The sequence below is a fragment of the Anabrus simplex genome, chromosome 6 (assembly GCF_040414725.1).
Source record: "Anabrus simplex isolate iqAnaSimp1 chromosome 6, ASM4041472v1, whole genome shotgun sequence".
Lineage (NCBI taxonomy): Eukaryota > Metazoa > Arthropoda > Insecta > Orthoptera > Tettigoniidae > Anabrus > Anabrus simplex.
The window spans coordinates 166958898-166983741 of NC_090270.1; the positions used below are offsets into that span (position 1 = coordinate 166958898).

Here is a 24844-nt window from a genome sequence, read left to right on the forward strand (position 1 = left end):
CGCACGTAGCGAATGATAAATGGCACACGGCGTTGGCGAATGGCCCACTTCGTACCGTGATTTCTCAGCCGACAGTCATTGTAGAGACCGGGCGAGTTGGCCGTGCGCATAGAGGCGCGCGGCTGTGAGCTTGCATCCGGGAGATAGTAGGTTCGAATCCCACTATCGGCAGCCCTGAAAATGGTTTTCCGTGGTTTCCCATTTTCACACCAGGCAAATGCTGGGGCTGTACCTTAATTAAGGCCACGGCCGCTTCCTTCCAACTCCTAGGCCATTACTATCCCATCGTCGCCATAAGACCTATCTGTGTCGGAGCGACGTAAAGCCCCTAGCAAAAAAAAAAAAAAAAGTCATTGTAGAACGTGTTGTCATGTGCCACAGGACACGTGTATAGCTAAGAATGCCAGGCCGCCATCAACGGAGGCATTTCCAGCAGACAGACGACTTTACGAGGGGTATGGTGATCGGGCTGAGAAGGGCAGGTTGGTCGCTTCGTCAAATCGCAGCCGATACCCATAGGGACGTGTCCACGGTGCAGCGCCTGTGGCGAAGATGGTTGGCGCAGGGACATGTGGCACGTGCGAGGGGTCTAGGCGCAGCCCGAGTGACGTCAGCACGCGAGGATCGGCGCATCCGCCGCCAAGCGGTGGCAGCCCCGCACGCCACGTCAACCGCCATTCTTCAGCATGTGCAAGACACCCTGGCTGTTCCAATATCGACCAGAACAATTTCCCGTCGATTGGTTGAAGGAGGCCTGCACTCCCGGCGTCCACTCAGAAGACCACCATTGACTCCACAGCATAGACGTGCACGCCTGGCATGGTGCCGGGCTAGAGCGACTTGGATGAGGGAATGGCGGAACGTCGTGTCCTCCGATGAGTCACGCTTCTGTTCTGTCAGTGATAGTCACCGCAGACGAGTGTGGCGTCGGCGTGGAGAAAGGTCAAATCCGGCAGTAACTGTGGAGCGCCCTACCGCTGGACAACGCGGCATCATGGTTTGGGGCGCTATTGCGTATGATTCCACGTCACCTCTAGTGCGTATTCAAGGTACGTTAAATGCCCACCGCTACGTGCAGCATGTGCTGCGGCCGGTGGCACTCCCGTACCTTCAGGGGCTGCTTAATGCTCTGTTTCAGCAGGATAATGCCCGCCCACACACTGCTCGCATCTCCCAACAGGCTCTACGAGGTGTACAGATGCTTCCGTGGCCAGCGTACTCTCCGGATCTCTCACCAATCGAACACGTGTGGGATCTCATTGGACGCCGTTTGCAAACTCTGCCCCAGCCTCGTACGGACGACCAACTGTGGCAAATGGTTGACAGAGAATGGAGAACCATCCCTCAGGACACCATCCGCACTCTTATTGACTCTGTACCTCGACGTGTTTCTGCGTGCATCGCCGCTCGCGGTGGTCCTACATCCTACTGAGTCAATGCCGTGCGCATTGTGTAACCTGCATATCGGTTTGAAATAAACATCAATTATTCATCCGTGCCGTCTCTGTTTTTTCCCCAACTTTCATCCCTTTCGAACCACTCCTCCTTGGTGTTGCATTGTCACTGTCAGTCAGTGTATTATACTATATATGGTTAAATGTTCCCGAACCTTGACCTAAAGGTTGTATACAGGCTGAAGATGCCCAAATAATGGATGAAACATGTACCTGATAAATCTACATAAATTCATGTAGATTCAAACCACGTTAAATGTGGAAAGTATTGAATAGGTGGTTTTATTAAATTATCCTTGAGATTTTATGCCTAACGTCATCTTCAATATGGAACAATAATGAGAGTTGTTACTTGTAATTTGTTGATATTCTCGAAGTGAAGCGTTTGTGTTGCGATACTGTGTTTAAGTGTGTGTGTGTGTGTTAATTTGTAGATAAATGTAAATAAAATAATTGTACAAACTGACAGCATCTCGTGTACGTCTTTGTGGATATGTTAAACATGTCATTAAAAGGATACACAAGAAATCATTTGTCTTTATGACATATCAGTGATTTCCTCCGCTTACCAGGCTCTAGTATAAATAAAGAACTCACGCATGTTACAGACCTTAAAACTGAACATTAACTTTCTATTCACAAACCCAGAATTACACTGAAGAAAATGGAAATTGCAACACCCAGAAGGAGTGATGCTACATTGCTGCAATTGAACATGCAGGACGAGTGTTCGGTTGTGCTTCGATAATTACACTTTCAGGTCCCTCTGACAGCAAGTTTGGACAAAAATCAATACATTGATGAATTCGTTGAGGCATGGAGTCAATAAGGCCTTGGATCGCTTCCTGAGGAATTGTGGCCCATGCTTGCTGCACTGCACGGGTCAGTTGTTCCAGGCTTGTGGGTGGCTGAGGACGGTTGGCCAGTTGTCGACCCATCATGTCCCACACATGCTCAATAGGACTGAAGTCCGGGGATCTGGCGGGCCATTCTAAGGTTGTGATGTTGTGGAGAGCTTTTCTGGAGGTGCGTGCAGTGTGAACTCGGGCATTGTCCTGCTGAAACATCCCATTAGCAATGTTTGCCATCATAGGGACAACCACTGGAATGAGTACCCTATCAACGTACTGTCGAGCAGTCATAGTGCCCTCAAGAAGCACTAATTGTGATTTCACATTAAAGCCAATAGCTCCCCTGACCAAAATGCTTGGTGTTGGCCCTGTGTGCCTCTCGAAAATAAGATATGGGCGGCCCCTCTCCTTGGTACGTCGCCGTACATGATTCCGGCGATCACTGTGGGCAGGACAGAAGTGCGATTCATCACTAAAGACGATCCTATGCCATTCGTCGACCCAAGTCGATCTTTCTTGAAACCAGGCCAGCCTTACACGTCGCTGTTGTGGGGTCAATGGAACACCTTCTGCAGGGACACGGGCTCGTAAGCCAGCTGCACTCAGGCGATTACCAACTGTTTGTTGTGTAACGTGGGAGTGCCACAGCTGCTCGAATTTGCGCTGCTGTTGCATGGGGTTCCATCCGGGCCATCCAAATGATGGGGCGATCATCTCTCACAGTTGTCTGTTGCGCTGAGCCTATGCCAGCTCTACGAGTGTGGGTACCTTCATTTGACCACTGTTGCCATACACGTTGTACCGTAGATGCCTGTCGGCCAACACGTGCAGTGACAGTCCTTAGCGATAATCCAGCCTCACACAGCCCAATTATCCGAGCTCTCTCAAATGGCGACAGTTGTTGATAGTGTGCTCTTATCTGTCGTTGAGGCATGTTTGATGGGGAACACTTCACTGCACAGACTTCAACTACACTACACCACAGTCCGTATACTGAGTTGATTCCTCCGCGACTAATCATGTGGGGAGACCTGTAGCAGCAATCCAATGGGTCTGAAACTTTGATCATTTACATACCTACATGGCATCATTCAATATCTTGAAAATCAACACAAATGACTTAATGCCTTCATAGTGTTGCAATTTCCATTTTCTTAAGTGTATAATAAACAACATTTTCAACACAAAGTGACAGTGCACGAGGAAAAAACAAGTAATCATGTTCTTCATAATCAGGAATGGTAGAATACTCTACATTCTCCATAAGTCCATTAGCCTTTGTAGTCACATTGATTAACTCTACAGGTTTTGGTACCGGTACTAAAGAAAAAACTGACATTATTGAAATTGCTGAAACAGGTAAACAGTTATTATTTCCAGTAATGCTTATGTGAGAATTTACCAGCAATTTCTTGTATGCTGATAAAAACTGTTGGGCAGTAGGATGATTGTTCCAACCTCTTTTGAGACAGATGCAACCAAAGAATAATTTAACACAATTTTAGCTCAGTTTATGCCCACACAAATACTTCAGAGAGGCACTACCCAGCAGAGCATGGTTTTCTGCTATCATGCTCTTAATACATATTTCAAATCCTAAAAATCCAACTTCCCTATTTTTTACTTGTGCTGCATCTGAGCTTGCCAATATATGAAAATACACCGTTCAGAAAACTTAGAATATACTGCCATTTCTCAGTACCGGTACATGCTGATTTTTTCCATCCAAGCTGCTTCAATCATCTTGAATTTTGAATGTTATACATCATTGAATAGCTGACCCCGTGGTGTAGGGGTAGCGTGCCTGCCTCTTACCCGGAGACCCCGGGTTCGATTCCCAGCCAGGTCAGAAATTTTTACCTGGACTTGAGGGCTGGTTCGAGGTCCACTCAGCCTAAGTGATTAGAATTGAGGAGCTATCTGATGGTGAGATAGCGGCCCCAGTCTAGAAAGCCAAGAATAACGGCCGAGAGGATTCGTCGTGCTGACCACATGGCACCTTGTAATCTGCAGGCCTTCGGGCTGAGCAGCGGTCACTTGGTAGGCTAAGGCCCTTCAAGGGCTGTAGTGTCATGGGGTTTGGTTTGGTTTTTCATACATCATTGAATAACATAATGAATTTCACAGTTGTTCAGAACCAAAAAATAAACCCAACCTCAGCACTTTACTGCAAAAATCTATTGCAGTTGCACGTGATTTCCTTAAACCTTGAGCAGCCAAAGATACCTTCATTTTGTTCTGGCAAAAATTTATATGATCTGATCTCAGTTGTTCCCTAAACGGAGGCCTTCTTTCTCTCCACATACTCTTTCACATACTTCCATGAAATAACAATACCATCACCATAAACAATAGTTCCCTTGTCATTCAGGGCATTTCTGAGAAGTTTACGAATGTGAGGAGGATCCAACAGCACTGCGATTCTTCTCTTGATGTAGGATGCTTAAACATGGTACAGAAATTTACTGCCATTTTCAAGTTATAGGCTAGCCCATCAAAAATGAGAGAAACTACTGTTAAATTAGCACTAGGCCTATGTAAGAGGGTAAAGGCACTGCATACCTAAATTTGCCCTTTGAGGGGCATCAATTGCATCTACAAAGAAATTCCCTAATGGAATTTTCCATTTCTTATTGATACATGTCAACATAAGCACCGAAGCATTCTTTGCTATTGTAGTTCATTCTCATTTACCTCAACACCCATATTAACGTAACCATGAAATGCATTGCCATCAAAAGTCACTTCCTGCCATTCATGATTTTTCTCAGTTTTTCAGTTACAGTTTTCAGTTCTCCTACCTTCTTCTGACAGTTTGTCGCAAGACTTCAATTTTCTTCAAGTGTTGTGCTTCCTTTTCTTGCGCTTCCTCAAGCCGCCTTTTTTATTCACTTTTGGTTGGTGAAGGAGCCAAGGACTCATCTCTATTGGTAGCAACTGGCTCAGTCTTTCTTTGGGAGGAGCATGAACATTTGTTTTCTAAAATCAAAGAAATCATCAAACATCATCACTTTCATTTTCCTTCACCAGTTACGTGAATGATGTTGATCCACGAAATATCACTGTACCATTTGTCACAAATGGAAGATAGTAATTGCTTTTACTCAAATAAAGTCTCAAATTGAAGGTTGATTAAGAAATAATATGAAATATTTTTATTTTAGAGAATACATACTTTACTGCCTTATGGCTACTAGCCCGCCTGGTGGCCATGATCGTTAAGGCGCTGAAGTCTAAAAACGGTCTAACACCGAGGTTAGCCGGTTCGAGTCCCGTTGGTCGAAAAAATTTTCACCATCAGAATGTTGGCCGGCAGGGTAGGGGAGGTGGTGGTATACAATTTCTAATCACTAGATTGCGTGCCAAAAGCCTGGATTAAATTCCAAACCTCTCCGCAGTGCTCATATGGAGTGAGGGCATATGACGCTGTTGATGGTGATTCGTCCGTCGGATGGGGACGTTAAGCCTTGAGCAGACCCCTTGGTGCTATTCGACAGGAGTAGGCTATGTGCCGGCACCGGGTTTCACCCTCTCCCTACTATCATATATCACGTCATTCATTTCATCTCTCATTAACTCCTCTGATGAGGTTGACGTCAGGAAGGGCATCCGGTCATAAAAAACCGCCAAGACAAATTCATCTCACCTCATACCCGACCCCGTAGGGAAACGGGACAAGGGTTGGACAAACAAACTGCCTTATGGCTACTATTTCTGCTACCTCACAGGGCTTTCGTAAGTGTTTTGTTTGTCCAACACTATCGTCTGTGATGTCTTTGCTCACGGAAGTTCTTTTCTTCTTCTTCTTCTTCTTCTTCTTCTTCTTCTTCTTCTTCTTCTTCTTCTTCTTCTTCTTCATGTGCCATGTCCTCGCAGAACGTTGGCGATCAGTAGCATGATCTGTTGTTTGTTCATAGCTGTTCTGAACAGACTAAGCTTTGTCACCCCAAACCACTGGCTTAAGTTGCCGAGCCATGATGTCCTACTTCTCCCCGGACCACGTTTTCCATTAATTTTCCCTTGGGGTATTACTTGCAGAAGGTGGTATTTAGAGTTCCGCATCATATGACTAAAGTATTCTAGTTTCCTTCTCTTGATGGTAGTGAGAATTTCTGGTTCTTTGTTCATACGGTGCAAAACGTCTACATTGGTCATTTTAGCTGTCCAAGGTATCTTCAGCATCCTTCGGTATGTCCACATTTCAAATGCTTGCAATCTCTTGCACATGGTCTCAGTTAGTGTCCATGCCTCAACGCCGAATAACAGAATGCTGAAAACGTAGCACCGGAGTAGTCGTGTCCGTAGTGAAATGGAAAGGTCACGGCTTGTCAAAAGTTTTCTAAGTCTCTGAAAAGAAGTTCTGGCCTGCTCAATTCTGCATCGGATCTCGTGAGTAAGGTCCCAGTCATCATTGATGTGACATCCCAGGTATTTAAATGTTGTTACTCTCGCGATCTGTTCCTTCGCTGTTGTGAGATTACCTCGAATGCCATCTTCTTTCCTGCTTATTACCATCCACTTGGTCTTCTTTACATTAAGCTTCAAGCCCATTGCGCTGCTGGCTTCAGTGACAGCATTAAGAAGCTCCTGTAGATCCTGGAGATTGGTTGCAAGTAGCACAGTGTCATCGGCGTACCTGATGTTATTTATGATGAAACCATTAACCACAATTCCTTGAGTCTTTCCGTAAAGAGCATCTCGAAAAATCTTTTCTGAATAGATGTTGAAAAGCATGGGGGAAAGAATACAGCCTTGGCGAACTCCTTTCATAACTGAGACTTCTTCCGAGACACGACCATCAACTCTTATGCCAGCACACTGGTTCCAGTAGAGATTACCAATAATACGAATGTCCCGTCCATCAAGTCCTAATTCCCGAAGAATGTTCATAAGTTCATCATGGCGGACTGTATCGAAAGCCTTTTCGTAATCGATGAAACAAGCAAAAACATCGACATTGACATCTCGGCACCGTTGGACTAATACCTGCAGACTGAATAATGCCTCTCTAGTACCAAAACCATGTCTGAAGCCAAACTGCGAGGTTCCGATATTCTCCTCACATTTATGATAAATTCTCGCATGCAAGACTTTTAGGAATACTTTCAGAACGTGGCTCATCAAACTAATTGTTCTATATTCATTCCAGAATTTTGCATTGGCTCTCTTAGGCAATATTACGAAAGTCGATTTGAGCCAGTCTCGAGGAATGGTTCCACTGCGGTGAATACTGTTGAATAGGTCAACTAATAATGAAAGGGATTTTTCTTTCTCAAGAAGTTTCAGTATCTCAGCATACTTCTCGTCAGGGCCTGGAGCCTTCCCATTCTTCGCTGTTCTTATGGCATATTCTAGGAAGTTCTTTGGTGGCGTTTTATTGATTTTTCTCATTCGATGTAATTTGATGGGCTGTCACTTCATGTTAACTAACTGATTCATTAAATGACTTATTGGTCCAGGGATCATGCTATTTTCCTTTAAATATATATACATGTATTGGTCCAGGGATCATGCTATTTTTCTTTTAACAAAATACCCATACTCCCATTCATCGGTGCCAGCCCTGGACCTCAAGAAAAACAAACGACGGCGCGAGCAGCGGAATGCAAGACATGTGGACAAAGATAACAAAAATCACAGACATAGCACTTCCATTCATCGGTGCCAGCCCTGGACCTTAAGAAAGAAACAAAAGACGGCGCAAGCAGCACAGACATGGATTTCAAAGGCATTACAGCCAGTAAATACATATACATATTTCTTGCTAGTTACGACTGTATTTCTTAACCAACCTCTCATTTGAGACTTTATTTGAGTAAAATTAATGATTATCTTCCATTTGTGACAAATATTACGTGACAAATATTACAGTATATATATATATAATTTCGTGTGGCTATTTCTAGCCGAGTGCAGCCCTTGTAAGGCAGACCCTCCGATGAGGGTGGGCGGCATCTGCCATGTGTAGGTAACTGCGTGTTATTGTTGTGGAGGATAGTGTTATGTGTGGTGTGTGAGTTGCAGGGATGTTGGGGACAGCACAAACACTCAGCCCCCGGGCCAATGGAATTAACCAATGAAGGTTAAAATCCCCGACCCGGCCGGGAATCGAACCCGGGGACCTTCTGAACCGAAGGCCAGTACGCTGACCATTCAGCCAACGAGTCGGACAATATTACAGTGATATTCGTGGATCAACATCATTCACATAACCTCCTTCTCCAATTATCCTTGCCACTTTTGTCATTATATCGTCCATTGTTATTACGAAGAGCAAAGGTGACAGAGCACTTCCTTGTTTTAATCCACCTTTTTACTCAAACCAGCCTGTTCTCTCTCCTCCTATTTTCACACAAGTGACACTCCCATTGTACATCTCTTTCACTCTCTCTGCGGTGTCCCAGAGGGGACGTGCCTTAAGCTTCTCCGCACTACATTTTTGGCTCAGCTATCTTGCCTTTGAAATCCATGTCACTTAGGAATTTAATTCCAACTTGGTTCTATTCTTATTTTCTGTGCGGCTAAGTTTAATTGCATCCTCTCCGCTCGCGGAGTTATATTCTAACGTTTAATATTATGTATTTCCCTCCTGTCACCAGTTATTTTCTGGTCTGGTGTTGGACCAGCTGTAGAGCGAGTGTCTCTCCTGAGGCTCGTCTGCTTTCCAGCCAACTTCTGCTTCGTGTTGCCTCTTGCCGGTGAGCTTTGAGTCTATTGTTAGCCATGATGAAGACTAGTCGCGTCATGCGCTGGCTGGTGTGTAGAGCGTCTATTCAGCTAACCATACCAGGATAGTTCGTAATGGATGAGGGCTTTATACCCTCAAGTTTTTAATTATTTACCTAGGAGTGGACGTCCACTGCTTATTTATTTACTATCTCCTAATTTCCGGCAGTTGTGTGAGTAATAAGATCTCTGCTGACACCAAGCGTTATCACTTTTCCAAGGACTCGATTTAAGTCATCTTCTACAAGTTATTTTTTTTTCCTCCTGGAGCGGAACAAGAAAAACATCTTTGAAACTTATTTAATTTGATGGATTTAAAGTTGTCCTGTGGATATTAATATATGATGGATCTTCAGATTAATTGTACTTTAACATTTTAAAACATGAATATGTAATTAACTTACTGGCTACACAGTCTAAACCTTCATATGAGAGGGAGAAATCTCAAAACCTGTTAGAGTCTCTACTTTCTTCCATGAAATGTTTAAGTGTTATGAAAAATAATTTAATGATACCTTATTAATATTGGATGACATTGAATTGTTAATTGTTAATGGGAAGTCATCCACTAAAATGATTGAGACCACAAGATTTTCTCCGGGGATCGGAATCTCTTCTTCCTTTAAATTTTCTTTCTCTGATTTTCCTTTTCCTTAATGTAATTATTCATTTATGCTTCTGTGGCTCTTGTACATGTTGTCGTCTCCATGGCAACCGTTGTCCATGGGGATTATTGTTTGAATTATAGATGAATAATTGATTGATGTGGGCATGTTCCTTATGATTAGAGCTGGATTTGCTCTTACTCTTGATGTTTAATAATTATTTGAAGTGGGCGTGTACCTTGTGATTGGAGTGGATTTGCTCTTAATTCTTGATGATTGATAATTAATTTGTGTGGAGTGTGTCCCCAGTGTATCGAGCTGCTTTGTTCTTACTTTTTAGTGAAGTGTGATGAATTTTTGGGTCGTCTTGTGACCTATTTTATATTAACCAATCATCGAGTCCCATTTCTACCTTTGTACATGCATTCCATTTGCGTTAATTTACCTTCCTGTAGTGCCCTTTGAGATCCAGTTCTTTGGAAGAATCTCGTGGCTTCCCCTTACTACGTTCTATGGTAAATTAAAAGGAAGGATAATCCTGTGAATATTGGACTTAATCATTATTTCATGAGTAACTATCTGAAGGAAAAAATTTATTTTTCTGAGCCTCCAGCCAGGTGGGAATTTGTTCTTGTTTCAATTTATTAATTAATTTCAATTTGTTGTTGTTTCAATTTAGAGGATGTCCCTCATTTCTATGGTAATTGATTTTTGTCTATTTAATTCAGTCTTGATTATTTAATTAATTTCTTGGGTAATTAAATTTTTCTTTTAAAAGGTGCACAATAGGTTTTTAACAATTGTAGGCTCTTGTCTCGATTAACTGTAACTTTTCTTTCAAAAAGTATTATCAATTAAATTATCATTTGTTTCACAAAGTAAATAACTTTTGTTTTACTTTCAAAACTTATGCTTATTTCTTACTATTTCTTTTGGTCCAAGTTGTCTCTGGGTTATGTCCAGTTGCTTCATAAGTTTGGTGAGTGTCTTGCTCTTTATTTTAACGATATTTTAAGGGTATTTGCTATCTCCTGTCTATGTGTTACTTGTACCAGAATATGACAGTACGGCTGGTGCAGTTGAACGGTTTATTCCTCGACACCTATTCTCCGTAAGGCTTCCCGTACTTTGTTTCCACACACACGGTCATAAGGTTTCTCAAAATCCACGAAGGCCATCACAAGATCCTTACCCCATTCATAATGATGCTCTTGTAGTTGCCTTACTGTGAATATAAGGTCTACTGTGGACCTTCCTGATCTGAAACCATACTGCTCTTCTCTTAACTTTTCTTCCACCCTCTTTCTGATTCTATTCTCCAGAATCTTCTCAAACACCTTTGCACAGTGGCATATCAATGTGACTCCCATATAGTTCTTAAAATCTTTCTATTCCCCTTCTTGAAAATGGGTATGATTACCCCCTTCTTCCAATCTTCAGGCGTCTTCCTTTCCTTCCATACTACTTTCAACACACGATAAAGCCACTGTTTCCCTACCTCTCCTGCTGCCTTCACCATCTCAATACTCACTTCATCTAGCCCTTTCATCTTGTCCAATGCTAGCTCCACTTCTGCCCATGTTAAGTTTTTTTCTTCTTCCAAATTTCTTACTTCCTCCCTGCTTCTACTTTCCTCCTCAGTGCATCCTTGTTAGGTCATCAGCCCAGAGGCTGGTTGGATCCTCAAATAGCACCACCAATAGTTATGCAGTTATAAGGAAACCACAAGAAACAATGGGAGCACCAAAATGAGCGCATCCTTATGGTTTAGTAAATCTTCAAAATACTCCTTCCACATTCCTTTGAGTTTCTCCATTTCCTGCACTTCATTTCCATTTTTGTCTATTATTATAACATCTTCCCTCTTGCCTTTCCTCTTACTCTTGACCATTCCATACAGTACTTTTTTTATTTCCTTTGCTACCCTCTTCCATCATGTTTGTCCACTTTTCCATCCAATTTTTCTTCTCCTCTGTTACAACCTTCTTAGCTTCTTCCTTTTTCATCTTATATTCTTGTCTTGTCTCCGTTGTCCTCTGCTGAAACCACACTCTGAAAGCTTTATTCTTCTCCCTAACTGCCGCTTTGACTCTGTCATTCCACCATGGGGTCTCCTTGCATTTTTCCCTGGCACTAGTTCTCCCACAAACTTCCTGTGCAGTTTTTATTAGTGTCCTCTTGAACATTTCCCATTCCTCCTCTCCTGTTCTGGTATCATCTGTTGGTACGCTCAATCTTATTTTTACCTGGTATTCTTCCTTGGTTTTCCTTTTCCTTCAGTTTCCATATTTTGATACATCTTTCTTACTTCTCTGTTCTCTTCCTTTCCGTCAATGTTCTCAGTTTCATTACCAGTAGTCTGTGGTCACTATCTAGGGCCTCTGATGGTATTAACCTTGCATCTATGACATTTGTTTTCATTTTGCAGTCGTAGATCATGTACTATTATAATACATTAGTTTTATATTAATAGAATTCTCACGGATATGTCCCACTTACATTCTGTAAGTAAGAAGGAGATGCTTCAAAAATAGTAGGAACTGCATTCTCTTTCAAAACAACTTTCTTCATGGACTGATCAAATAATTCTGAACATATTCTGGTGTAAGGAATAGGTATCCATTTTCCTCTTCAACTGGCCTTAATCCACTCTGTTCTTCTTTCTTCACTGACAAGAAATTTGAGCAAAAATTGACAATAAACATGTCTAACCTAAAAATTCTTACCAAATGTGGACGGTGCTTCTGGGATTCCAGAATACTAGCACAATAATAATGGAGGTAATATAATATACTGTACTACATATTATAAGCCATACTTAGAATCTTACCTTTCTTTAAAGTAAAAGTAAAACATCTCTTTATTGCCCACCCTAGTATACACCATCGGCTTACAGGCAATAAAGACAACAAAACACACAGAAACAAAAACAAAAATTTAAACAAACAATATCTAATCTATGTCTCTTAAAACTACTTAACTACATACCCTAACTAATTTGGTGGCATCACCCAGGTGGATCACCAGACCATGGGCTGTGCCACCCTACACTAAACAAACAATATCTACTATATATCTCTTAAAACTACTTAACTCCATAAAACTACATACTCCATACTCTTAACTAATTTGGTGGCGCTGCAGAGGCGGAGGTCCAGACCATGAGCTGCACCACCCTTCACTAAAACTAATATTCTACTAACTACAACTAATAATAGGAAAAAAAGAGACAACTGGTTGTTTGCAGTATCCCCTGGTAATGAGGGAACCCCTTCCATCCATGATACCACTATCAGCCACACCCGTGGGTCAGATGTCATCCCCACCTAAACCTCGATGTCAATGGGCTTCCCTCCCATTCTTTGCGTGGCGAATCGCAGAGGTGGATACCAGACCGTCATGCGATTTGTCACGCTCTTATCTATTGTCCTGCCTACTAACCTGAGTCGTCTTAATACACATTGCCTGCTCCCATCTTGACTCTCCATTATCTCTATGTGCGGACATGCTTGTTTTTCTCACCTTGGGATGGGTCTTTCGCACCCCATCCTTCCACCTTATATCCCCCTCTCCCTCCCTTTTCCAAATCTTTCCATCTCTCTTCCTCACTTACACCTATTCATCTACCTTATAGTAACTTATCCACTATATTGTCAACACTGTGTCTTAGAGTTAATATTTTATACACCATTTAACAACACTGAACTTGTCAACAGTTCTACAGTTTCCTTATTCCTCACCGATCCTTCATCTTATTTACATCTCTTAGTCTTAAAAAAAACCACTAATTAATTGCACATTTCTTTACATCACCAATTTTAATACACCTGTTTTTCTACCTTTTTGTAATTTATCCACTGTCGTTTACACCCTGCTTGTTTATTCCATTCACTATATCCTAGTGTTCATCTGTTACACATTTTTTTTTTTCAACACCGAACTTGCCAACAGTTCAACAGTTCTCTTACTCATCACAGTTCTTTCCTCTTATTTACATCTCTTAGTCTAAAAAATCACTCACTATTGCACATTTCTTTACATTACCAATTCCCTTGTTATCTTCACCTAGAGATGGGTCTGTCTCAGCCCCTCCTTCTATCTCTTATATCCCCTCCCCTCCCTTTTCCAAATCTACTCATCTCTCTTCTCACACCTCTTTATCTACCTAATAGTAACTTATCCATTATAGTTAACACACGTCTTACTTTTTTTCAACCCTATGTCCTAGAATTATTAGTCACAATTCTTCCATTCTTATCTGTGTCCCTTAGTCTAAATATCACCACTAATTGTACATTCTTTACATTTCCAACTCTATTCTACAATCCTTTCGTTCTGTCACTCATTATCTGGAACATAACACCTTCCTATTATTCACTTAATTTCTTTAAAAACCTAGCTCTAACCAAATTTAAATATTTTGATATATTTGTTCCTCTTTCCCATTCTCTGCATAGCCATGCCGTCATCTTATGATCCTTTTCTACTTTTTCTCTCTCTTTCTTATTCAACACTTTCTTTTTCATCTCTTCTAATTCACTACATTTAGAAAATATAAGCATATCCGACCATCCTCCCCACATAAAATACATCTATCCTTATTTTCTCGACCTATCCATCCTATATATTTTGGAATTCCCATAACCCACCAGTATAATCCTCTTTTACCCTTCCTACCCTCAAATTCGGTTCTCGGGTTCGTAGTTTCTACTAATTTGTTTAATACTGATAGTGAGTCTCTTTCCCTACATTCCGTTATTAAACTCTGTCTTTCTATATCAGCCACTCTCTTTTCCACCTTTCTCAATACCCATTCTTTCCTCTCTCCCCATCTTTCACACCATTCTCCTAACCCTATCTTTTGTAGTTTATTTTTGCACTTATTCACCCAGTACTCTTCGTTCTCCATACTTTTCTGGAACCTATACACCTCTTGAAAAAAGGGCTAGAAGAGGTGGTGGAATATACTAGAAGATGGGCACTTAGAATAAATGTACAGAAGACACAGATAATGGTATATAGGAAAAGGAAAGACAAGAAAGAAAATAAATTTTGGATAGTAGAACAGAAAGAAATAGGACCAGAAAAAAATGAGTATTTAGGAGTAATAATTAGTAGCAACGGAACATTCACTGCATCGAAGGCTTTCTCCAAATCTATTGCTGCTACATATAATCTCATCCCTGCTATCTTGACATATTTCATAATTAAGGTATCCATAATCCATACATTATCCACAGTATTCCTCCCTTTCCTTCTTCCAATCTCATCCAATACTTCATTACCCTCTTTGCTATAGTAATATCTATCTTTACATACTAATCTAGTCCCCACATTAGCAGTACAGTTAGGAACCCCCATCATAATCTTACTAAATTTTCCCACCACCCGGTTTAATTCATTTCTATTCCCCTCCAATCCCCACACTTCTACCCCATATAACATTTTTCCTTTAACCATTGATTGGAAGACCATTCTCTGAATTTTGTATTTAATATCCAGGAATTTATTCTCTAATACCCCCACTACTGCAAGTGCTCTTCTCCCTTTTAGTTTAGCTCTTTTGGTCTGTTCATTCCATGTTCCATTGCTACTAATTATTACTCCTAAATACTCATTTTTTTTCTGGTCCTATTTCTTTCTGTTCTACTATCCAAAATTTATTTTCTTTCTTGTCTTTCCTTTTCCTATATACCATTATCTGTGTCTTCTGTACATTTATTCTAAGTGCCCATCTTCTAGTATATTCCACCACCTCTTCTAGCCCTTTTTTCAACCCCCTTGCTGTTTGTGCCAAAATCAATAAATCGTCCGCAAATAGCAGTCCCAGTATCTCCCGTTTCCTTATCCAAGGACATTGCCAGCCCTCGCCTCCATGTCTGTCTAATATATTGTTTATAAACAATAAAAATAATATCGGTGACAGCTTACAGCCTTGTCTCACACCCCTCTTCGATTCAATACACTTACTCAATTCACCCCCTTGTAATTTAACCATCACCATTACTTCCTCATATATTCCTTCTACTGCCATCCTCATTTTCTTCGATAACCCAATATCCCTTAATCTAGTAAACAACGCCTCCCTATTCACTGCATCGAAGGCTTTCTCCAAATCTATTGCTGCTACATATAATCTCATCCCTGCTATCTTGACATATTTCATAATTAAGGTATCCATAATCCATACATTATCCACAGTATTTCTCTCTTTTCTAAACCCATTTTGATACTCCGATATCCTTCCATACTTCTTTGCCCAATTTATAATCCTATTGGCTAAAATTCCTGTATACACCTTCGACAGTGAGTCAAGGAGTGTTATTCCTCTGTAGTTATTAGGATCACTTTGACTCCCTTTATTCTTGTATATAGGACATAATACTCCTTTTCTCCATTCGCTAGGAAATTTTGCCAATTCCCATATCTTGTTAAAAAAAATTACCATCACCTTCAACATTGATTCATTTGTCCCTACTTCCTTCCAAACTCTGTTAGTAATACCATTCGCACCACCCGCTGCTTTCGTTTTTATTTTACTTAACACACTAATTACTTCCTGTATTGTTATTTCCCCATCTAGTAACTGTACTCCTACTTGTAAATCTCTTAGGATATATGTCATACTTATTTCCCCATGCCAGTCTCCTCTCCCACTCAAAAGACCTGTAAAATATCCTACCCACTCATTTTCCCAAATACTTACATAGTTGGTATAGGTTGATCATCGCCACGATAGTCAGGTGCTTCAGGATAATTCCAGCTAGAGAGGGGTGCGTCCAATGGAGTATTATATAGCTCTTCGAATGACTCTACACAAAGAAAACAAGATGTGCAAGGTGTATTAATACCAAACATAAGGAATGGAATTCACAAAGTGTCTGATGAGAGTTAAAAGTAACATTATAAGGCTCACTCATTCCTATGAACTAATCCTCCATGATTAAAATTTCTGAAAATTATTAAAAAATAAAATGTACAGCACAGGTTCTGCAGCCATCAAGGAAGTTAAGAGAAATGAGACTGGAGGGAATCTAATGAGATGGGTGAAGATGAGGCTTTCGTCAAGTGCAATCCACATTGGTGCCAACATCGTAAGGCAAGCAGGAATAGGTACTAACATAGTTGGGGATGTGTGGGATCTGGGTACGACAGTGCTGGAGGAGTTTAAGGGGGCAGAGATTGTTATCAGTGGGATACTGTGTAGGAGGGATACAGACTGGAGGGTAATTGGGGATTTAAATGTGACTATGGAATTACAGTATATGAGAAACTGGGCGTGAGATTTGTAGATCTTAATGGATGGGTACGAGATAGGGATCTACGCTCCGATGGCCTTTACTCAAATGACAAGCTAGGGGGTTTGTTTAGAAGGGTAGTGAGAGAGCTACACTCTTGGAAATGGGGTGGAATAGAGAGCTGGAAGTCAAATAACGATGACATAAATTTGTTAGTGTTATACTTTAAAAATATTGTTAAAAAATTAATAGAATTAAGTTATTTAATAAATATCGTTCACCAGATATTGCAACAGTTATAGAATCATGGCTGAGTGATATTATGGATACAGAGATTTTCTCAAGTTCACCGGAATGTTTATCGTAGAGACGAGATAGGAGGGGTATTTATACTGCTCAAAGAAGAACTTGTAAGCTATTTGTGGGCTATGAAAATGTTAAGGATTAGGAGCATGAAATTTTAGGTGTAAGGCTCATAACTTTAGATAATACCAGTAAGCAAATTGATGTTTTAAGGGTGTATATACCTGGAAAAAGTGGAGCTGATGCTGATGCAGAATTATTAGATAAGAAAATCAGCTATGTGGAGAACAATACAGGAAGGAATGTTATTGCAGCAGGTGATGTGAATATACCAAAAGTTAATTGGGAGGATAATGTGAATGACAAAGCATGACCAACAAATGGTGAATAACTTAATCTGGGAAGAACAGCTGAATCACGAAATGATGGAACCAACTAGAGTGGAAAATATTCTAGGCGTGATGCTGATAAAACCAGATGACGTGGTTTCCTATTTTCACACCAGGTAAATGCTGGGGCTGTACCTTAATTAAGGCCACAGCTGCTTCCTTCCCACTCCTAGCCCTTTCCTGTCCCATCATCGCCATAAGACCTATCTGTGTCAGAGCGACGTAAAGCAACTTGCAAAAAAAAAAAAAAAAAAAAAATGCTGTGTTTGCTGTAGTTAAAAATAAATGTGATACAATAGAAGGTTGTAAAAGTAGGACTATTAGGCAATATCATACGGGTGATAACAGAGACGTATGGGAGTTAAAAAAAAGTAATTGTAAGTGAAAAATGGTAAATAAAATATAAACAGGAGTGTGAAAACAGGTATCATTGAAGGAGGTGGTAAGGAATGGTAAAGACTCATTATAACAGAAAAATAAAGAGACTAAGAAGGAGATGTAGATTAGAAATAAACAGAGTTAAAAACGGTTGTGGACATATGGAGAGCCTGAAGGAACTTACCAGGAAATTGAATTTAGCAAATAAGTCAGCTAAGAATAACAAGATGGCAAACATGCCAGAAAGGTGAGGTTTTCTGAGGAAATTATGTATTTACTAAGCTGTTACCCACGGCTTTGCTCGCAAGGATTTCGTAAGTTGATAAAATTAATTATTCCTCGGTACTGCGCGAAGACATTATCTGAAAATCCTTAAAGTATAAAAACTCACCAAAAATTGCATTTCATTTACCCCAGAACCTTTTTGTAAACCACGTTCATGGCATTGTCTTTTGGGGCTAAGATGACCAGGCTACTGGCAGAGCTAAATCTGGAACATGCGACATGGAGATCTAAATGTGAGAAACAGTCCTCTTTTAAGTCGAAAAAGAAAGGTTTCTTTATTTCTTAAGGAGATTCCAAATACCGATATTCACGCCTGTAACATATTGGTTTTTGAGATATAAGTACCCTCATAAATAGAATTCAACTCCTCCTTCACTTAATTTTGATCTCCAGCTTAAGTTGACTTTCCGAAAAGAAAAAAAAAGAAAAAAAAAGGTATGTATTTCTTTTTTTTTTTAACACGAATTACAAATACCAATTTCCATGTCTGTAACTGTTAAGTCATGAGATATACTGTAGATATACTCATTTTAAAAACTGCCCCACTCCTTTGCTGAGTGGACAGCATTGAGGCCTTCGGTTCACAACGTTCCGGGTCGATTCCAGGCAGGGTCGGGGATTTTAATCGCGTGTGATTAACTCATCTGGGTCGGGGACAGGTTGTTTGTGTTTCTCCTCTTCACATTCACTCAACACACCACATTACCAACCACAAGAGGAACACGCAATAGTACACACGGGGTTGGCGTCAAGCAGGCTCAAATCCACATGTGTGACACAGTTCGCATCTGCAACTGCACCTGTGTGGGAAAAGCGGTAGAAGAAGAAGATAATTTTAAACATTCACCCGCTTTATTTATTTCACCCCCTTAAGTGGATTTTCCAAAAAGTGTGTTCATTTATTTTGAAAAGGGATTCCAAGCACCAGTTTTAACGTCTGTAACATCTTCAGTTTCTGAGATACTGTATATGTATCCTCATATACAGAATTCAACTCCTTCCTAACTTCTTTTTAACCCCCCCCCCCCCCCCTCGACCCTTAAGTGGATTTTCTGAAAACAAAAATTTGTGTTCTTTTATTTTTAAAGGAGATTCCAAATACCAATTTTCATGTCTGTAACAGGTTTTTGTAATATATTGTAGAAAATCTTGCTGCTGTAAGAATACTGGAGCTGACGTTGCCATGATTACGACAGTTCATTTCTTTATCCGATTCCTAGAGCAGGGATAGTGTGGTGTCAATATCGCCATAATGGTTGGTTTTAGGGCCTTAAAACATGGTTTTCGGGCCAGTAGGACTTACCGAGTTTTGTTCTTTGCGTCAAGGTGCATAAAACAACAAATTCAATATTTCACATATATTAGCCTAGTACTTTTATATCTCCGCCCGTCGCCCACCCCTTCGAATTGTTTTGAAAATAAAATATAGCTTATAGCACTCACGGATAATGTATCTTTCTATTAGCAAAAGAATTTTTAGAATCAGTCCAGTAGTTCCTGAGATTAGCAATTACATACAAACAAGCTTTACGTCTTTATATATTAGTATAGATTAGAAGTAGGAATTGGTGGCAGTTAATAAGGGGAAATTATATTAACACATTTATGTAACATTCAATGGTTATTGAAAACTTACTTTACTACTTATTTACACATTTCCTTTCACAACAGACTTTTCTACACCTTCCTTTTTGTTGATTTGAGAATATTGTCTTGTGACCAATACATTTTCATCTCCAGCTTTTGTATTATTCCCATCAAGAAAGCTAACACAATATGATTTTGAATTTCAGAAGAATAATTGGTCTATATCCAAAACTGTGCCCTTGCACATGGAGATTTATTTACACGTCTTGCAATGATCATTTTAGCTTAAGAATTGGTTTTGATCACTACCAAACTTCCAACATCACCCATTAGAAATAGTTTGTAACAGTCAATAGCACTCAACTCTGTAATAATCCAACCCTTACATCAGTATTTGCTATAAATGGAATTATATTAGATCATGCCATATTTCCAGGCTTATATATTATTTACACAAATATATGTTCTGCAGCTCCTACCATCACAGGTGCTTCTGATGTAATTATCTTCAGTCTCACTACAAATACCAAGAAGGTCGTCATCCAAAGAATCATTCAAATCACTATTATCAGAAATATTAATGTTATTAATTTTACTCGTATTTAGGGTTGTCCCTTATTTTGTCTTCAGACAAACATCTATTCTATTTCTCGCTCGCCATTTCTGTTTACCTCATCAGCTATTCAGGGACTGTATGTAAAGGAAAGAAGATAAAGGTATATTTTAGGCCAATGACTTTATGAAAACAGTTGGAAACCTTCCTTCCATCTGTTGAGAATGCTGGAAAACATTTCCAAAGAGATTACAATACCCAAGAAAATTTCGCACCATCAGGAAATGAACACTGCAACTAAATGAGAATTTCTAGGGCGGGAACGTTAAGGGCAATTGCACACCACCCGAGAATTTATCAGGCGAGCTACTGACGAAGTTAATGAACAAGGGGAGGGTGTTGTATATGTGAGGACATACAGAAGGTAGATGTATTCGGTCAGCAGTATGTTAACATAGTTAGGTATAAGGATAATGTCCAGTTTGAGAAGAGGGCTAATAATGGTGAAGTACTGAAATGTACCTGTGATGATCAAGATTTATAAAAAGATACAAAAGTTAAAAGCTAGAAAAGTATCTGGGATTGATAAGATTTTTGGGGATATATTGTCGCCTGTAGTGGGAAAGCCAAAATTTAAAATGATGAAAATTGCAGTTTGACTATTCATTTATTGTTTAATTGGACCTTCTGAACTGCAAAATTAACTGAGTACAAAATCATTTTGTGTGTTGTATAAACATATCTCCTTCAAAGAAAATTATTTATGTAACTTGAAGTTATTTTAGGAAAACTAGGAACAGTAAAGACAGTGTAAAAAAATTGGAAAAACTATTGATTGGATAACCTTTAGAAATTCTGAATGTTGTATTGTGTAATTGAGTTTTAAAACTGAAAGCAAATTGTATAAAAGTATGTTCATTTTGATACATAACTTTTGAGGCAGTTTGTACTGACACATGTAGATTTCTAATAACGAAATTTCTGTTTCGCAATTGAAGCATCCAGAAACTTGATCATGTTTTTTTTTGCTACTTGCTTTACGTCGCACCGACACAGATAGGTCTTATGGCGACGATGGGACAGGAAAGGGCTAGGAATGGCAAGGAAGCGGCCGTGGCCTTAATTAAGGTACAGCCCCAGCATTTGCTTGGTGTGAAAATGGGAAACCACGGAAAACCATTTTCAGGGCTGCCGACAGTGGGGTTCGAACCTACTATCTCCCGAATACTGGATACTGGCCGCACTTAAGTGACTGCAGCTATCGAGCTCGGTAACTTGATCATGTAAGGAAGTGTATTTTCATTGTTGATGGTTATGAATTTCATGTTTTTGGTCCGTATTGAACAATATATAAGTAATAATAATAATAACTTAAATGTTTCCACCTTTTCAATACAATATATTCACAAGATTACAAAATTATACGGTACTAGTTTCGACCCATCTAGGGGTCATCATCAGCCGTATTGGAGCAAAGATCATTTGTGGCGAAATCCTAAGACAATATTATTTTAAAGAATAACAAGTGAAATGAGATGTTATGGTAATAGTTAATAATACAAGGAATATACATAATAAGAGGTTTTTAACAAAGAATAAAGTATAAATGGGGTGTTGTAAAAATTATAATCATGGAAATCAGTAAGTTCTTGTATTGAAATGAAATATGGCTTAGGAAGAGGGCTTAAGGTGGGGCTGAAGGGTGCGGGAGAAAGTGTAATTGTCTTGGAAAAGTACCTTTGATTAAATTTAGGATTGAGTTTAGGTTGGCTGCATTATTGTTTCCGAGGAAAGTGATAAATAGATCGAAGAGTATGTTGGGTTTCTCTGAGATTTCATTGAGATTGTGACTGGCATTAAAGTATTGGTCTAGGTGTATGTAGTAATTTTCCATTATGTTCAGTAAAGGGCCCTTGTTTGCTAATACGAGGATGTCCATGTCTTGTTCAATATTGGTGAAATTATGGTTATAATCTTGCATGTGTTGGCCGAGAAACTTCATTATCAGATACCACGAGCACACTAACGCAATAAAATACAACAAGTTTTCAGCCATCGGCCAACACATGCAAGATTATAACCATAATTTCACCAATATTGAACAAGACATGGACATCCTCGTATTAGCAAACAAGGGCCCTTTACTGAACATAATGGAAAATTACTACATACACCTAGACCAATACTTTAATGCCAGTCACAATCTCAATGAAATCTCAGAGAAACCCAACATACTCTTCGATCTATTTATCACTTTCCTCGGAAACAATAATGCAGCCAACCTAAACTCAATCCTAAATTTAATCAAAGGTACTTTTCCAAGACAATTACACTTTCTCCCGCACCCTTCAGCCCCACCTTAAGCCCTCTTCCTAAGCCATATTTCATTTCAATACAAGAACTTACTGATTTCCATGATTATAATTTTTACAACACCCCATTTATACTTTATTCTTTGTTAAAAACCTCTTATTATGTATATTCCTTGTATTATTAACTATTACCATAACATCTCATTTCACTTGTTATTCTTTAAAATAATATTGTCTTAGGATTTCGCCACAAATGATCTTTGCTCCAATACGGCTGATGATGACCCCTAGATGGGTCGAAACTAGTACCGTATAATTTTGTAATCTTGTGAATATATTGTATTGAAAAGGTGGAAACATTTAAGTTATTATTATTATTACTTGTATTTTCATTGGTCGGAATAACGACCTTTTCCATTGGTGAATATGGAGATCTGGGTAAATTCCGTGTTTTCATTGGTCTTCTCGTGATCGCACGATTTCCGGTTTTGGGTTCCTCGTGAGAGCGAGACAACTGTCCGCGTCTTTGAATACTGATCACTTCAGTGGTGGACGCCGGCCCGTCTCAGGACTCTAGACCCCTAGGTAAGTGCCAAGTTCTTTGGTTAGACTTAATTTACATTCTTTCTTGTGTTTCGGCCCCTTCTTATTTAATGTAACTTTGGCAGTAATGTGAATTTGTTCTGCATGTCGGAGTTTCCTCTAGATTTCCACATTCACCAATTTGTGTTTTCTGAATGACTGTGCCTCAACGGATAGTCATAGCATCTTGTTGTTCAAGGCGATTGTTTTTTTCTAAATTTTGTAACCTACGTGAATTGTAATTAATGTAAATTCAATTGCCTTTGAGTTCGCCTCCTGTAATCCTGCCCCAACTTCTGTGTTAAAGCTTGTACAACCCACTATCTGAAGAGCTGTAATATTCAATTGTACGTCAGTATGTATTTCAGTTCTGTCCCCTGAAGTTTTACGGTATTTTCTACATTATTTGCTGGCCTTATTTTCTATTTGATGTTGTACTTTAGTTTGTTAATAGAACATTTCAAGGGTTTTTGCTGCGTGTCTCTCTCTCTCTCTCCCCACAATGCCATAATTTCCCATTGGCCCCATTAGGGTTCCTTCCACGTTTCCACATTCTTCCACAGTTGTCATTTGATAGACCTGTAAGTTAAAGTTTTCGCATCTCGAACTTGGTGTTTATTTGGTTTTAATTCCATATTTTTCTATTTTCATCTTTTTATTATTATTATATTTTTTTACAAGCCAATGGACCACTAAGGATCACACTACAACTTCATTTCTTTCTCTTCATGTGGAGTTTTTTCTGTGTCCAATACTCCTTCAAGCGTTCGCTGACCTGCTTCCGTTGTTCATCTGCCCAGGCTCTTCGGGTCCTCTTAGTTCTTCCTGCGCCTTGAACACCTTCCAAATTCTTCAGTGTGTTCCTAAACGTATTCCTTTCTAACAGCTGGTCTTCCAAGATGCTTAACCTTTCCATATCCTTCTTCATTTCCTTAATCCATGCTGTAGTGGTTTTTTTTCTCCAGAAGTAAACAAATATCTCTTTGGTAAGTGTGTTTGCGTTCATTCTGTATGGATGTCCAAGAAACGCCAGCCTCCTTTTCTTCATGGTCTCTGAGATTCTTTCCACCTTCTGGTTAACTTCTTTGTTGCTCCGAAGTTTTCATCCGCTTTCAGTTCGGACAGCTCCCATAATTTTTCTGAGGATTCTTCTTTCCAGGACCTCTAGCTTCTCCAGCTTGTAGTTCATGGACAGGCATTAACTGACATACAGGCATTCTGTTTTGACCACGGTGTTGTAATGTTTTAATTTGGAATTCCAGGATAAGCACTTCTTATTGTAGATGTTTGTCCAGCCATATGCTCTCTCCATTTTTGAGATCTGATCTTCCACTGCAGCTTTTTCTAGTCCACTCTTCTGTATCGTCTCACCAAGGTACTTGAACTACTTGACTCCTTCTATCCATCCTATCTGTGTTTCCATGAATTTTGGTCCATTTTTGATGTTCACTATGAATTTGGTCTTTTCTGCTGAGATCCTCAGTCCTGTTTGGCTGGCGATTCTTTCCAAGAGGTTAATCTGGATGGTTGCGACCTCTGGATTTTCTGACTGTATAGCAAAGTCGTCAGCAAAAGCCAAGC

The 24844-nt window shown here is 39.8% G+C and overlaps 1 protein-coding gene across 1 annotated transcript in view; it reads right to left on the minus strand.

Annotated features, from left to right (window-relative positions):
- LOC136875613 (uncharacterized) overlaps positions 1-24844 on the minus strand; it is a 312390-nt gene that overhangs the window by 96287 nt on the left and 191259 nt on the right. Inside the window, exon 8 of the mRNA XM_067149147.2 lies at positions 16343-16448. Within this exon, the coding sequence (XP_067005248.2) occupies positions 16343-16448 (106 nt within the window). The remainder of the gene's footprint in view (positions 1-16342; positions 16449-24844) is intronic.